The sequence below is a fragment of the Ranitomeya imitator genome, chromosome 7 (assembly GCF_032444005.1).
Source record: "Ranitomeya imitator isolate aRanImi1 chromosome 7, aRanImi1.pri, whole genome shotgun sequence".
Taxonomy (NCBI): Eukaryota; Metazoa; Chordata; class Amphibia; order Anura; family Dendrobatidae; genus Ranitomeya; species Ranitomeya imitator.
Window position 1 is genome coordinate 200,656,981 of NC_091288.1, and position 13,075 is coordinate 200,670,055.

The 13,075-nt window shown below is 46.7% G+C and overlaps 1 protein-coding gene across 1 annotated transcript in view; it reads right to left on the reverse strand.

Annotated features, from left to right (window-relative positions):
- The window catches only part of LOC138645228 (uncharacterized), a 246,106-nt gene extending 233,342 nt beyond the window's left edge, over positions 1-12,764 (reverse strand). The window contains exon 1 of the mRNA XM_069734346.1: positions 8,887-12,764. Within this exon, the coding sequence (XP_069590447.1) occupies positions 8,887-12,347 (3,461 nt within the window). The 5' untranslated portion in view covers positions 12,348-12,764. The remainder of the gene's footprint in view (positions 1-8,886) is intronic.
- Positions 12,765-13,075: the final 311 nt, after the last annotated feature.

Consider the following 13,075-nt stretch of genomic DNA (forward strand, 5'->3'; position numbering starts at 1 on the left):
GGATCTAAATTTAGGAGAACGACTGCGAGTGATAAGAATTCACACTGATGGCGGAAGGAAAACAGAAACGTGCTGCTGTCACCTCACCGGGGTGGGAAGCAGCTCAGCGGCGTACGGCGATCATCCCCCCACAGCCATCATCTGCAGTCTGCGCTGTGCGTGCCCCCCGATATACCACCCGCATGTAACACAGATGGGCTGTAAGAAATCCGCGTATATTCATCATCACGTCTCCGGAGGGAGAGAGGCTCTTCTGCTGACACCGCGTTACTAAAATGAGGTTCTTCAGCAGCTGCAATGTGTAATATAAAGTTATGTGTCCCTGTTACTGCAGAATACGCCATGCATACCTCAGCTGCTGCAGAACCTCATAATACACCTCAGCTACTGCAGAATAAAACATGTCTACCTCAGCTGCTGCAGAACCTCATATTACACCTCATCTACTGCAGAATAAGCCATGCATACCTCAGCTGCTGCAGAACCTCATAATACACCTCAGCTACTGCAGAATAAAACATGTCTACCTCAGCTGCTGCAGAACCTCATATTACACCTCATCTACTGCAGAATAAGCCATGCATACCTCAGCTGCTGCAGAACCTCATAATACACCTCAGCTACTGCAGAATAAAACATGTCTACCTCAGCTGCTGCAGAACCTCATATTACACCTCATCTACTGCAGAATAAGCCATGCATACCTCAGCTGCTGAAGAACCTCATAATACACCCCAGCTGCTGCAGAATAAACCATGCATATGTCAGCTGCAGCAGAACCTCATAATATACCTCAGCTGCTGCAGAACATCATAATACACCTCAGCTGCTGCAGAACCCCATAATACACCTCAGCTGCTGCAGAACCTCATAATACACCTCAGCTGCTGCAGAACCTCATAATACACCTCAGCTGCTGCAGAACCTCATAATACACCTCAGCTACTGCAGAATAAGCCATGCATACCTCAGCTGCTGAAGAACCTCATAATAGACATCAGCTACTGCAGAATATGCCATGCACATCTCAGCTGCTGCAGAACCTCATAATAGACATCAGCTACTGCAGAATAAGCCATGCATACCTCAGCTGCTGAAGAACCTCATAATACACCTCAGCTACTGCAGAATAAGCCATGCACATCTCAGCTGCTGCAGAACCTCATAATATACCTCAGCTGCTGCAGAACCCCATAATACTCCTCAGCTGCGGCAGAACCTCATAATACACCTCAGCTGCTGCAGAACCTCAAAATATATCTTAGCTGCTGCAGAACCTCGTAATACACCTCAGCTGCTGCAGATCCTCATTATATACATCTCAGCTGCTGCAGTACCTTAGCTGCTGCAGAACTTCTTAGTAAGCACCTTTTCAGCTAATCATCAGTTTTTCTGTAAAGCGTTCCCCCAGGAGCTCAGAGAAGGGGTGGTGGACTCTCCATTAACGGGTGCACACAAGTGAAAGTCACACATGGTAGAATCCCCATCATTGGTGACTGTTGCTGATCCCAAATTATCTATGATCTGACACATGTAACATGGATTTCCCAGCTCTTCTCTGGACTCTGGGTCACACACGCCTGTTACCGGGGACGAGCTGCCCTTCATTTTGGAGATCAGGGTCCCCGGATGTGCTGCGTTCGAGGTCTCCTCAGCAGAAGACCAGGAACTCCCTGGAGGACGTTACCAGCCCCCTGCCCTTAGACGGGGGGATATTACCAGTGCTCCTGGTGGGGCTTTTTACAGATTGTGCTTCCGAGGAATAAAATCCTGAATGATGGGTTCTACTTCCACAGTAATCGTTGCCTTGTGTGGAGCGAGCGATAAACTCATTTACTCCTTGGGGCATTAATGGGATGGCGAGACCATGCCAAGGGTCTAGAATAAAGCTAAGACCTAGAATTAAAGGGATTGTCCACTGTGCAAACTCTCTATTTGAGGCGACAGTATGAAAACTGCAGCATTATTAAGACCATACATTCACTTTAGTGTCATATTTAACATTTTATGAGTTTTGTCTCCTGCCTTACAGAATGCAGACATTTATAGTAGTTTCTGTATCACTTGTAAAGGTGGATATTTAGAAATTGCATGACCCGGAGCGACTACTGGATGTTGAAAAATGGGAAAATAATCGAATAGTTTTGTTTTTGAGGCTCCCATACACATTGGGTGTCTTCGGCTGACCGTTCGGCCAACAGCCATCTCAGCTGACTCTCCATACACAGGATCGCTCCCGTGTCCTTTATGATAAAGATGCCAGTTATACAGTGTCTTGAAAAACTATTCATATCCCATAAACTTATCCATATTTTTTAATGCTACACCTACAAATGTAAATGTATTTTATTGGGATTTTATGTGATATACCAACACTAAGCAGCAAGTACCAATATTTTAAAAATATTAATCAGCCGGCGGCTTATCTCCCCCGACCATTGGTCAGCCTTCACCCCACATATTAGACTGTCGATATCGGCGGGTTTGGTCGGCATTACTATAATATGTATTGGGGGCTTTTATTCTGAGGATGAAGATGAAGAAAAATTGAACTGTTTAACTGTGCATCAGGGGAAAGCCTATACCTCAAGGCTGCCTATCACTATTATTCCTGAATTCATTGCTGGTTTATAGAAAGAACATGAGAAAAAAGCCATTTTTATGATCTATGATCAGCCAGAAAGATCGGCACATAGGAAGTGAGAGATATGGACCTCAAAGCCTCAACTAACAGAATGCTATTTAACAGGGAGAAATGCAAGATTCTACATCTGGGCGAGAAAAATAACAATTACATCTACAGAATGGGAGGAATAGAACCAAGCAACAGCACATGTGAAAAAGACTTGGCTATACTAGATCATATACTGTACATGAATCAACAGTGTGGTGCAGCAGCAAAAAAGGCAAACGCAGTTCTAGGATGTATTAAGAGTAGCATAGAGTCTGGATAACGTGAAGTAATTATCACCCTCTACTCCTCCTTGGTCAGGCCTCATCTAATAAATAATAATAATCTTTATTTTTATATAGCGCTAACATATTCCGCAGCGCTTTACAGGTTGCACACATTATCATCACTGTCCCCGATTGGGCTCACAATCTAGACTACTGTGTACAATTCTGGGCACATTTTCTAAAAAGACATTGAAAAACTGGAGTAAGTTCAGTGAAGAGCTACCAGGATAGTGAGCGGACTGCAAACTATGTCCTACGAGGAACGGTTAAAGGATCTGAGAATGTTTAGCTTGAAAAAAAAGACTAAGAGGAGACTTAATAGCTGTCTACAAGTAACTGAAGAGATGTCACAGTTATTCTCATTTTCACAAATGAAGACAAGAATCAATGGAATGAAGCTGAAAGGGAGAAGATACAGACTAGATATTAGAAAAACCTTTTTGACACTGAGGGTGATCAATGAGTGGAACAGGCGGCCACGAGAGGTGGTGACTAGTTCTCCTTCAATGGAAGTCTTCAACCAGAGGCTGGACAGACATCTGTCTGGGATGGGTTAGTGAGTCCTGCATTGAGCAGGGGGTTGGATACGACGACCCTGGAGGTCCATTCCTATTCTAACATTCTATGATTCTATGATACGTTCACAACATTGTATTGTGACTGCATCCCAAGTTATACAAAACCGTAGTGCAGCAATACAGTACAGATATAGGACTTTTAATGTAATTTTTTCTCTTGGATGCATATAGAATGTGCTTCATTACTAAGAATATTTTTGTAATATGGCACCTTGTGAAGCACCAATAGACCCATACCTGCCACATGTACACGGCTCAGTGTTGGTGATGTGTAGGAGCCCTTAGCCTTAGTGCATGATCTCTTAACGTAATTGCCAACTCCACAAGTGTTTTGTATCATTGGATGAGGACGATTGATGACACTAATGAAATTGCACTAACCTTAAAGTTCAGTAATCAGGAAAGCTTAATAAAGCCCATACAAGCTCAGCATGACTGCCACTTATCTCCACCCAGGTAAATGATGTTTTTGCATACTAAATATATTACTATAATAATATCGCTTTCAGTGGAATGAGAACAGTTGCTCTGGAAACTTTCCTCTATTTTTAGTTCCAGGGGAGCCAAAAATTAATTGTTAATTGACCTTCTCATCACTAAACTACACAGTGTGTACAGGTTTGGCGACCAAAGTACAAGAAACCCTATAAGGGCAACCAATTTATTACAGTTTGAGGTAAACTTTTTAAGGGTCTGTTCATAATAGCCACCAACTTGGTGACTACCTGACAAGCTCATACCACCTCTAACTCAGAAATATTTCCAGATTTTGTCCTTTACTCAACCCCAAATCTACTGAAATGTTAGTGATGCCCTCATCATCTCCCGCCTCAACTACTGCAATATCCTCCTCTGTGGCTTCCCAGCTAACACTTTCGCACCTCTCCAGCCGGTCCTTAACTCTACTGCCTGACTAATCCACCTCTCTCCTCACTACTCATCATCCTCTACCAATCTCTTCATCGGCTTCCAACTCCCTAGTGAAACCATTTTGGTCCTTCATACCATAATCTGTCTCCTCCATTTTTCTCCAAACTAATCTCGTGATACCTCCACGTAATCTCCGGTCCTTACAAGACCTCCACTGTTGCATGTTCCTCACCCAATGTTCTCCAAGATTTTTCCCAAGCTTCGCTCATCCTCTGGAATTCAGTGCCCCGGACATGTCTTATTGTCTCCCACTTCTGGAACCTTCAGATGAAACCTGAAAACTCTTCTCTTAGGTAGCTTTACGCTGTCACTATATATGGACACATTAAATAGAAAATAAGGTGGCAGCCCGCCCTTCAATTGATTCAATCCACATGGAATACCGAGATTAGCGAACTGCTCGGCGTGCTATGAATGTCGAGAGGGAAGAAATGATCCAGCTTCCAGTCCGAGGTACATTTATAAAAATGTCCCTTCATTTTGAAGAAGTTAAAAAAAAAAAATCAAGGGTGTGTACACCAACAATCTGAAGGTGTGAGGGGGATTTGGGATTCATATAGGGTAACCAGACGCGTTTTGAGCATTCTCTGCGCTCTTAAACTTGGCTTGAATTCCGAGTTGGTTTCAAACCAAGTTTACCAGCACAGAAAGCTTTCGAAACGTGCCTGGTTACCCTACGTGAATCCCAAATCCCCCTAAGACCTTTAGATTGTTTCTGTACATACCCTTTATGTTTTTTTAACTTCTTCAAAATCAAGGAACATTTTTACATATACCTCCGACGGGAAGCTGGATCATTTCCTCCTTCACTTCCCAATGCTGCAGCTAAGGCGTTGGTGGCTGTTCCTTCTGTATTTAGCTGTAACAATAGAAATCCATTGTGTCTAAAGAAAAATGTTTTTTTTGCCATTAGCACAGATGGGGATTCTTTACTGTAAGAGCAGTGACACTATGCAGCTCTCTTTCAGAAGATGTGGGGAGGGTTGGCATTACTTCTGATCACCATATCCAAAGTCAAGGAGGAATTTCTTCCCCTAAACAGTACTTTCTTCTGGTCCTTTAATTTGTATATGTTGGAAGCCATTATCTGATGTATACTTCCTATATAAATATGGCGCTGTATATGTGAACAGTAGCATACAGTACCGCATGGCATCAATAGGAACTTATGCTGAAGAAATCATACCACAACCTATATTTTTCGAAACATTCTTCTGCTGCATTATTCCTTATAGAAAAAAATAAGGTTTTACCAACCAGACGGAAACCAAAAAGTCATTTTTCTATGCCTCATATGCCTCATGACCCTTCTCTGTGTGAACAGAGCCTTACGGCATCATTCCAATAGTCCCTCTCCTGATTTCCAGTCTTCAGAAAGAGTTAATGCAATAGATATTTGCAGAATTATTCTAATAAATTTACTATGTAAACTCAGCACGGTTTAGGATTCTTGACGTTCCCAACCAGGTATATCCCAGATCTGCTTTTCTTTGTAAAAATGTATCTGCAGCAAGAAGGGTTAACCATTGCCGCCATAACTTACTAGAATGCTTGCTTAATATACTTCCAGCTTTTTTCCTAGCTGGCATAAAGACACAAAGCTCCTTGGGGAGTCACCGGCCTCTCGTGAAGACGTATTTCTATGTGTCAACTTGGTCATTGATGCATCTCTCGTATGGAAATACAAATTGCAAATTGGGTAATAAAGGAAAAGCAAAAGATTTGGCATTAGGTAATGTCTGTCAAAAACCCTCCATGTTTTCCAAAAATCTAACATATTCACATCGAGATAATAATATGATGGAGTAATAGGATAATGGAAGTAACAGGAGAACATACGAAGGAAACTTATTGTCTGAGACATGCAGAATATTGCATACATGCTGGTCAAAGACTGTAGCAGAAAATCTGCCTGAGAATTTATTAAATGATTGTTTGTGTTTATGTAGTTACAGTACGATATTTTACCAAAGTGCCAGTAAAAGGATATAGAGCAACAAGTTGTATTTACGTTTCGACCCATCGTGGGTCTTTTGCAAATGTTGCTTTTATCACAAGGATAGGGTGTACTGTGCAGCATGTGCTCAAGCGTTGGCTGAAAAAGACCCCGGGACCGGCCGAAATGTAAATACGACTTGTCGCACGTTATCCTTCTAGCCAAATAATTTACTATAACTAAATACAAGCAAAGTGACAGTAAATGGATATAGAGCAACAAGTTGTATTTACGTTTCGACCCATCGTGGGTCTTTTGCAAATGTTGCTTTTATCACAAGGATAGGGTGTACTGTGCAGCATGTGCTCAAGCGTTGGCGGAAAAAGACCCCGGGACGGGCCGAAATGTAAATACGACTTGTCGCGCGTTATCCTTCTAGCCAAATATTTTACTATAACTAAATACAAGCAAAGTGACAGTAAAAGGATATAGAGCAAAAAGTTGTATTTACGTTTCGACCCATCGTGGGTCTTTTGCAAATGTTGCTTTAATCACAAGGATAGGATGTACTGCGCAGCAAGCGCTCAAGCGTTGGCTGAAAAAGACCCCGGGACGGGCCGAAATGTAAATACGACTTGTCGCGCGTTATCCTTCTAGCCAAATATTTTACTATAACTAAATACAAGCAAAGTGACAGTAAAAGGATATAGAGCAACAAGTTTTATTTACGTTTCGACCCATCGTGGGTCTTTTGCAAATGTTGCTTTAATCACAAGGATAGGGTGTACTGCGCAGCATGTGCTCAAGCGTTGGCTGAAAAAGACCCCGGGACGGGTCGAAACGTAAATACGACTTGTCGCGCGTTGTCCTTCTAGCCAAATATTTTACTATAACTAAATAAATGCTAGCAAAGTGCCAGTAAAAGGATATAGAGCGACAAGTCATTTTTACGTTTTGACCCATTATGGGTCTTTTGCAAACGTCATTTTAACCGCGAGGATAGTTTGTACTGCATACCATGTGCTCCAGCGTTGGCTGAAAAAGACCCGGGACGGGTCGAAACGTAAATACGACTTGTCGCTCTATATCCTTCTACCCAGCACTTTAGTAAAATATTGTACTGTAACTAAATACAAGAAAAGTGCTGGGAAGAAGGAAATAGAGCGCCAAGTCGTATTTATGTTTCGACCCATTGTGATTAAAGTGACATTTGAAAAAGACCCATGATGGGTCGAAACGTAGATACAACTTGTTGCTCTATATCCTTCTTCCCAGCACTTTGCTTGCATTTATTTAGTTACAGTACAATATTTTACTAAAGTGCTGGGTAGAAAGATATAGAGCGACAAGTCGTATTTATGTTTCGACCCGTCCCGGGGTCTTTTTCAGCCAACGCTGGAGCACATGCTGTGCAGCATAAACTATCCTTGCGATTAAAGCAACGTTTGCAAAAGACCCACGATGGGTCGAAACGTAAATATGACTTGTCGCTCTTTATCTTTCTGTAGTTGGTAAAATATTGTACTGTAACTAAATAAATACAAGCGATCGGTTAATAAATTCTCAGTGCGAGTGCTATTTGACTTAATTTGGATCGCACAGTTCCGCCTGCACCGTCTCTACCTAACTCTGAGTGCGCACCTTATATCTCTCTATATTAGAGATTGTATACGGTATTATATACTTTTTATATACATATGTAACCGCCATGACAGTATACTGCTACATTTTCTATATTTACACCGCGATAGCTTTTACAAGAATCATCGTTCCGTTCATAATGGTGTATAGCATTGTGATCTGTCTAATACCTAATGCAGCGTATACGTCCATGAATAATTTACTGTATGAGATCTATAGACATAAATATAGACGGCGAAAACAGCTCTCCCTGACTTTTTGTACTCGTAAGATAAGCTCACCGTCAGGGTTTCAACCACCATGAACATACTATACGAGTCCATTACATTGTGATGCCAAATTGCCCCTATTATTAGGAACGCCATACTACTTATAGGGGTCCGGTGCTACACTACCTGGCATAAGATTACTCCTGTCTCCAAAAGGAACCATTACCATTCATTGCGTATAGGTATACCATTATTTATTTGCCCTATAGGCAGGTTGATGGGTGCATTATAGCCTGAAAGCTCCTGTCATAGATAAATAACATCTATATGGAGTATTGGTAAAGCAACCACATGTACTGTAATGACGTATCAATACAAATACTGTATGCACAGACAGATAGCGACCCTTCTCTGTGTGCTCATCCCAAAAGAACCTCTCCTGCATTAGAATTTCAGCACACATGGAAACCATCCACCATTAGTAGGATATATGCCATACAAAATCAATAGTACGCAAGGTTGGAATGTATTATAATGCAGCACTTAGCCTTCTCCCAGCTGCTCAGAATAAAGCAACGGCCAACCGGAGAGGCTAGGGTTAACACTGCGAGCCCTGCAATGGTGAGGAACTTACCGGTACCACTCCAGCCCTTTCTCATAGTTCCTATCAAAGAAATGAGGCTCGACGCCAACCGCCCTGACGTCGGGATGGGCTCTTAAAGCTTCCAACAAAGCACGGGTGCCCCCTTTTTTCACCCCGATAATAATTGCCTGGGGCAGTTTTTTCTCTCCATACTCTATAGTGCTGTTGACGGACAGTCTACGACTGAGCTCTTCCTCGGTGGTGCTGGATTCCTGAGTTTCTCTCTCTAAATACCCAGTGTGAGATTCTGGGATCATTTCGGTGGCAGCTAAGGGAGTTCTATTCCAGGTAGAGATCCCCTTTATGGGTGAATTCATGTCATTCCCTGTAAAATCCGAGGGTCTGGTGAACTCTCCTTCACTAAATATTCTAGGGTGAGTATCTCGAGTCATGTAGGTATCCTGATGACTTGTACGAATTGGAGCAGTGTCAGCAGGACTGAAGTCGTTCAGCCTGGAGGCCACACTGGAGATAGCGGTGATGATGCTGAAGGTTTGCCGGTTGGATTCCTTAGTCACCTTAGCTGATCCTTGGAGTGAACTGTCAGCATCTATATCCTGTGAAAGGTGGCTTTTCAGGGAACTTTCCAAGGTGTCGAACTCTTCTAGGGAGGAAGCGATGGGAGTGCTGTCCAAAGTGCTGAACCCTTGCCCTCTTACAATGGGAGTGCGGTCTTCTATGTTGAACCCCTGATCTCTTATAAAAGGGGCTCTGTCCTCAGTGCTGAACCCCTGCCCTACTACAGAGGGAGCTCTGTCCTTGGTGCTGAACCCCTGCCCTACTACAGAGGGAGCTCTGTCCTCGGTGCTGAACCCCTGCCCTACTACAGAGGGAGCTCTGTCCTCGGTGCTGAACCCCTGCCCTACTACAGAGGGAGCTCTGTCCTCGGTGCTGAACCCCTGCCCTACTACAGAGGGAGCTCTGTCCTCGGTGCTGAACCCCTGCCCTACTACAGAGGGAGCTCTGTCCTCGGTGCTGAACCCCTGCCCTACTACAGAGGGAGCTCTGTCCTCGGTGCTGAACCCCTGCCCTACTACAGAGGGAGCTCTGTCCTCGGTGCTGAACCCCTGCCCTACTACAGAGGGAGCTCTGTCCTCGGTGCTGAACCCCTGCCCTACTACAGAGGGAGCTCTGTCCTCGGTGCTGAACCCCTGCCCTACTACAGAGGGAGCTCTGTCCTCGGTGTTAAACCCCTGCCCTACTACAGAGGGAGCCCTGTCCTCGGTGCTGAACCCCTGCCCAACTACAGAGGGAGCCCTGTCCTCAGTGCTGAACCCCTGCCCTACTACAGAGGGAGCCCTGTCCTCGGTGCTGAACCCCTGCCCAACTACAGAGGGAGCTCTGTCCTCGGTGCTGAACCCCTGCCCTACTACAGAGGGAGCCCTGTCCTCAGTGCTGAACCCCTGCCCTACTACAGAGGGAGCTCTGTCCTCGGTGCTGAACCCCTGCCCTACTACAGAGGGAGCTCTGTCCTCGGTGCTGAACCCCTGCCCTACTACAGAGGGAGCCCTGTCCTCGGTGCTGAACCCCTGCCCTACTACAGAGGGAGCTCTGTCCTCAGTGCTGAACCCCTGCCCTACTACAGAGGGAGCCCTGTCCTCGGTGCTGAACCCCTGCCCAACTACAGAGGGAGCTCTGTCCTCGGTGCTGAACCCCTGCCCTACTACAGAGGGAGCTCTGTCCTCGGTGCTGAACCCCTGCCCTACTACAGAAGAAGCTCTGTCCTCGGTGCTGAACCCCTGCCCTACTACAGAGGGAGCTCTGTCCTCGGTGCTGAACCCCTGCCCCACTACAGAGGGAGCCCTGTCCTCGGTGCTGAACCCCTGCCCTACTACAGAAGAAGCTCTGTCCTCGGTGCTGAACCCCTGCCCAACTACAGAGGGAGCTCTGTCCTCAGTGCTGAACCCCTGCCCTACTACAGAGGGAGCTCTGTCCTCGGTGCTGAACCCCTGCCCTACTACAGAGGGAGCCCTGTCCTCGGTGCGAGCTCTGTCCTCGGTGTTAAACCCCTGCCCTACTACAGAGGGAGCTCTGTCCTCAGTGCTGAACCCCTGCCCTACTACAGAGGGAGCTCTGTCCTCGGTGTTGAACCCCTGCCCTACTACAGAGGGGGCTCTGTCCTCGGTGCTGAACCCCTGCCCTACTACAGAAGAAGCTCTGTCCTCGGTGCTGAACCCCTGCCCTACTACAGAGGGAGCTCTGTCCTCGGTGCTGAACCCCTGCCCTACTACAGAGGGAGCTCTGTCCTCGGTGCTGAACCCCTGCCCTACTACAGAAGAAGCTCTGTCCTCAGTGCTGAACCCCTGCCCTACTACAGAGGGAGCTCTGTCCTCGGTGCTGAACCCCTGCCCTACTACAGAGGGAGCCCTGTCCTCAGTGGTGAACCCCTGCCCCACTATAGAGGGAGCTCTGTCCTCAGTGGTGAACCCCTGCCCTACTACAGAGGGAGCTCTGTCCTCAGTGCTGAACCCCTGCCCTCTTATAAAGTGAGCGCTGTCCACGGTGCTGAATCTTGCAGCTTTTGCAATAGGAGCACTATCCACGGTGCTGAATTCCAGAGCTGTTACAATGGGGGCACTATCCAAGGTGCTGAACTCCTGGGAGGTTTGGATGGGGGCACTATCCAAGGTGCTGAACTCCTGGGAGGTTTGGATGGGGGCACTATCCAAGGTGCTGAACTCCTGGGAGGTTTGGATGGGGGCACTATCCAAGGTGCTGAACTCCTGGGAGGTTTGGATGGGGGCACTATCCAAGGTGCTGAACTCCTGGGAGGTTTGGATGGGGGTACTGTCCAAAGTGCTAACACTGACAGCAGTAGATGGAATCTGAGCAATAATCCAGGAACTTTTTCTTACCACTGTGGAGTCCACAGGACCAAGAGCTTTGTGTTTTAGGAGGTCAATAGCCTTGAGTCTCTGGGTCTCAGATTGCACTGGACCGCTGGTCCTTACCGTGGGCCACCCAGGTTGTAGGACAGTATTTAAGGTCCTGATTATGCTGTAAGTCGCAGAGGAGGACACCGAATTGCTGAATTCCTCCAGTGCTGAAGCAGGCAGGGGATCACTGACGCCTCCAGAGGACTTCAGAGATCCAGATCCCAGCTTCTCACCATTCCTGGCTATGCTGCTGCCAGGGCTGGAGGGCAGAGAGGAGTCCAGGCTGCTTCTGCTCCTAGGAGAGGAGGACAGAGAGGATCCAGACTCCGGGGTGAATATGGCAGGATCGCTGGGATCCGGCTTTACAGAGGCGGTTCTGATGGCATCTACTGGGCTGAGCCCTGAGTCTGGCTGCAGGTAGATCCCAGCGTCCTGCAATGGAAACTGCAGAGAAGTGTAGCAGCTGAGCAGGCTGTAGAAGAGGTAGGTGACGGACAAGGACAGTGTGAAGAGGAACACAAGTTTCCGAGGAGCCTTAATGCAGAGCAGAGAAGTACCTGGCCACCACGGGGCCATCGCTGATCGCCAGCCCCAGACCACAAGACATGGTTTCAGCCGAAATCGTGCATGGAGCCGCCTGAAGAATCAGCCCCTGGCAGAGGAAATGTCCCGGGGGTCGCGGAGAACAGTCCAGATGTCAAGATGCAAAAAACAACTTAGGGTGAAAATCTCCAAGACTTTGAAGGTATTTTGTTCCCCCACCTCCAGGCACGGAGCTCCTTCACATCTCCCTGCAAGTCCCGGCAGAGGAGGAGAGGAGACATCCCGACCCTACGGTGCTCCAGCTTCTTCCCCACCGATCGGCAGCGCCGGGCTCGGACTGCAGCATGTCTGATCGGCAGCAGCCGCTTGTGGTCGCCCCCTCCGCCTGTTGCAGGAAAGACAGTGGTCTGAACAGAGGCAGCAACTTTACATCCAGGGAGAAGCGTCTGTGGGTCCAGATCTGCTCTGCGGGAGGAACCGAGCGAGCAAAGCGCCGCCTCATGCCTCAGAGTCTCGCCCACCTCCGTGTCTGGCGGAGCCCCCCTCACCTGCTGCCGCCTGTCAGTGGGCGCCGGGGGCTGCAGTCAGCAGGAGGGTCGGCAGCAGCATCTCTCTGCAGCACAATCCGACCTGGACAAGATCACACCTCGCTTCTGCCATCTCTATTTACTTTATTTATCATTGTTTTGCTTTTTTTTTGTAAACATAAGAATTCTTTTCTGTAATTGTGACCCTTGCAGTCAGCATTGTACCCCTGGCAG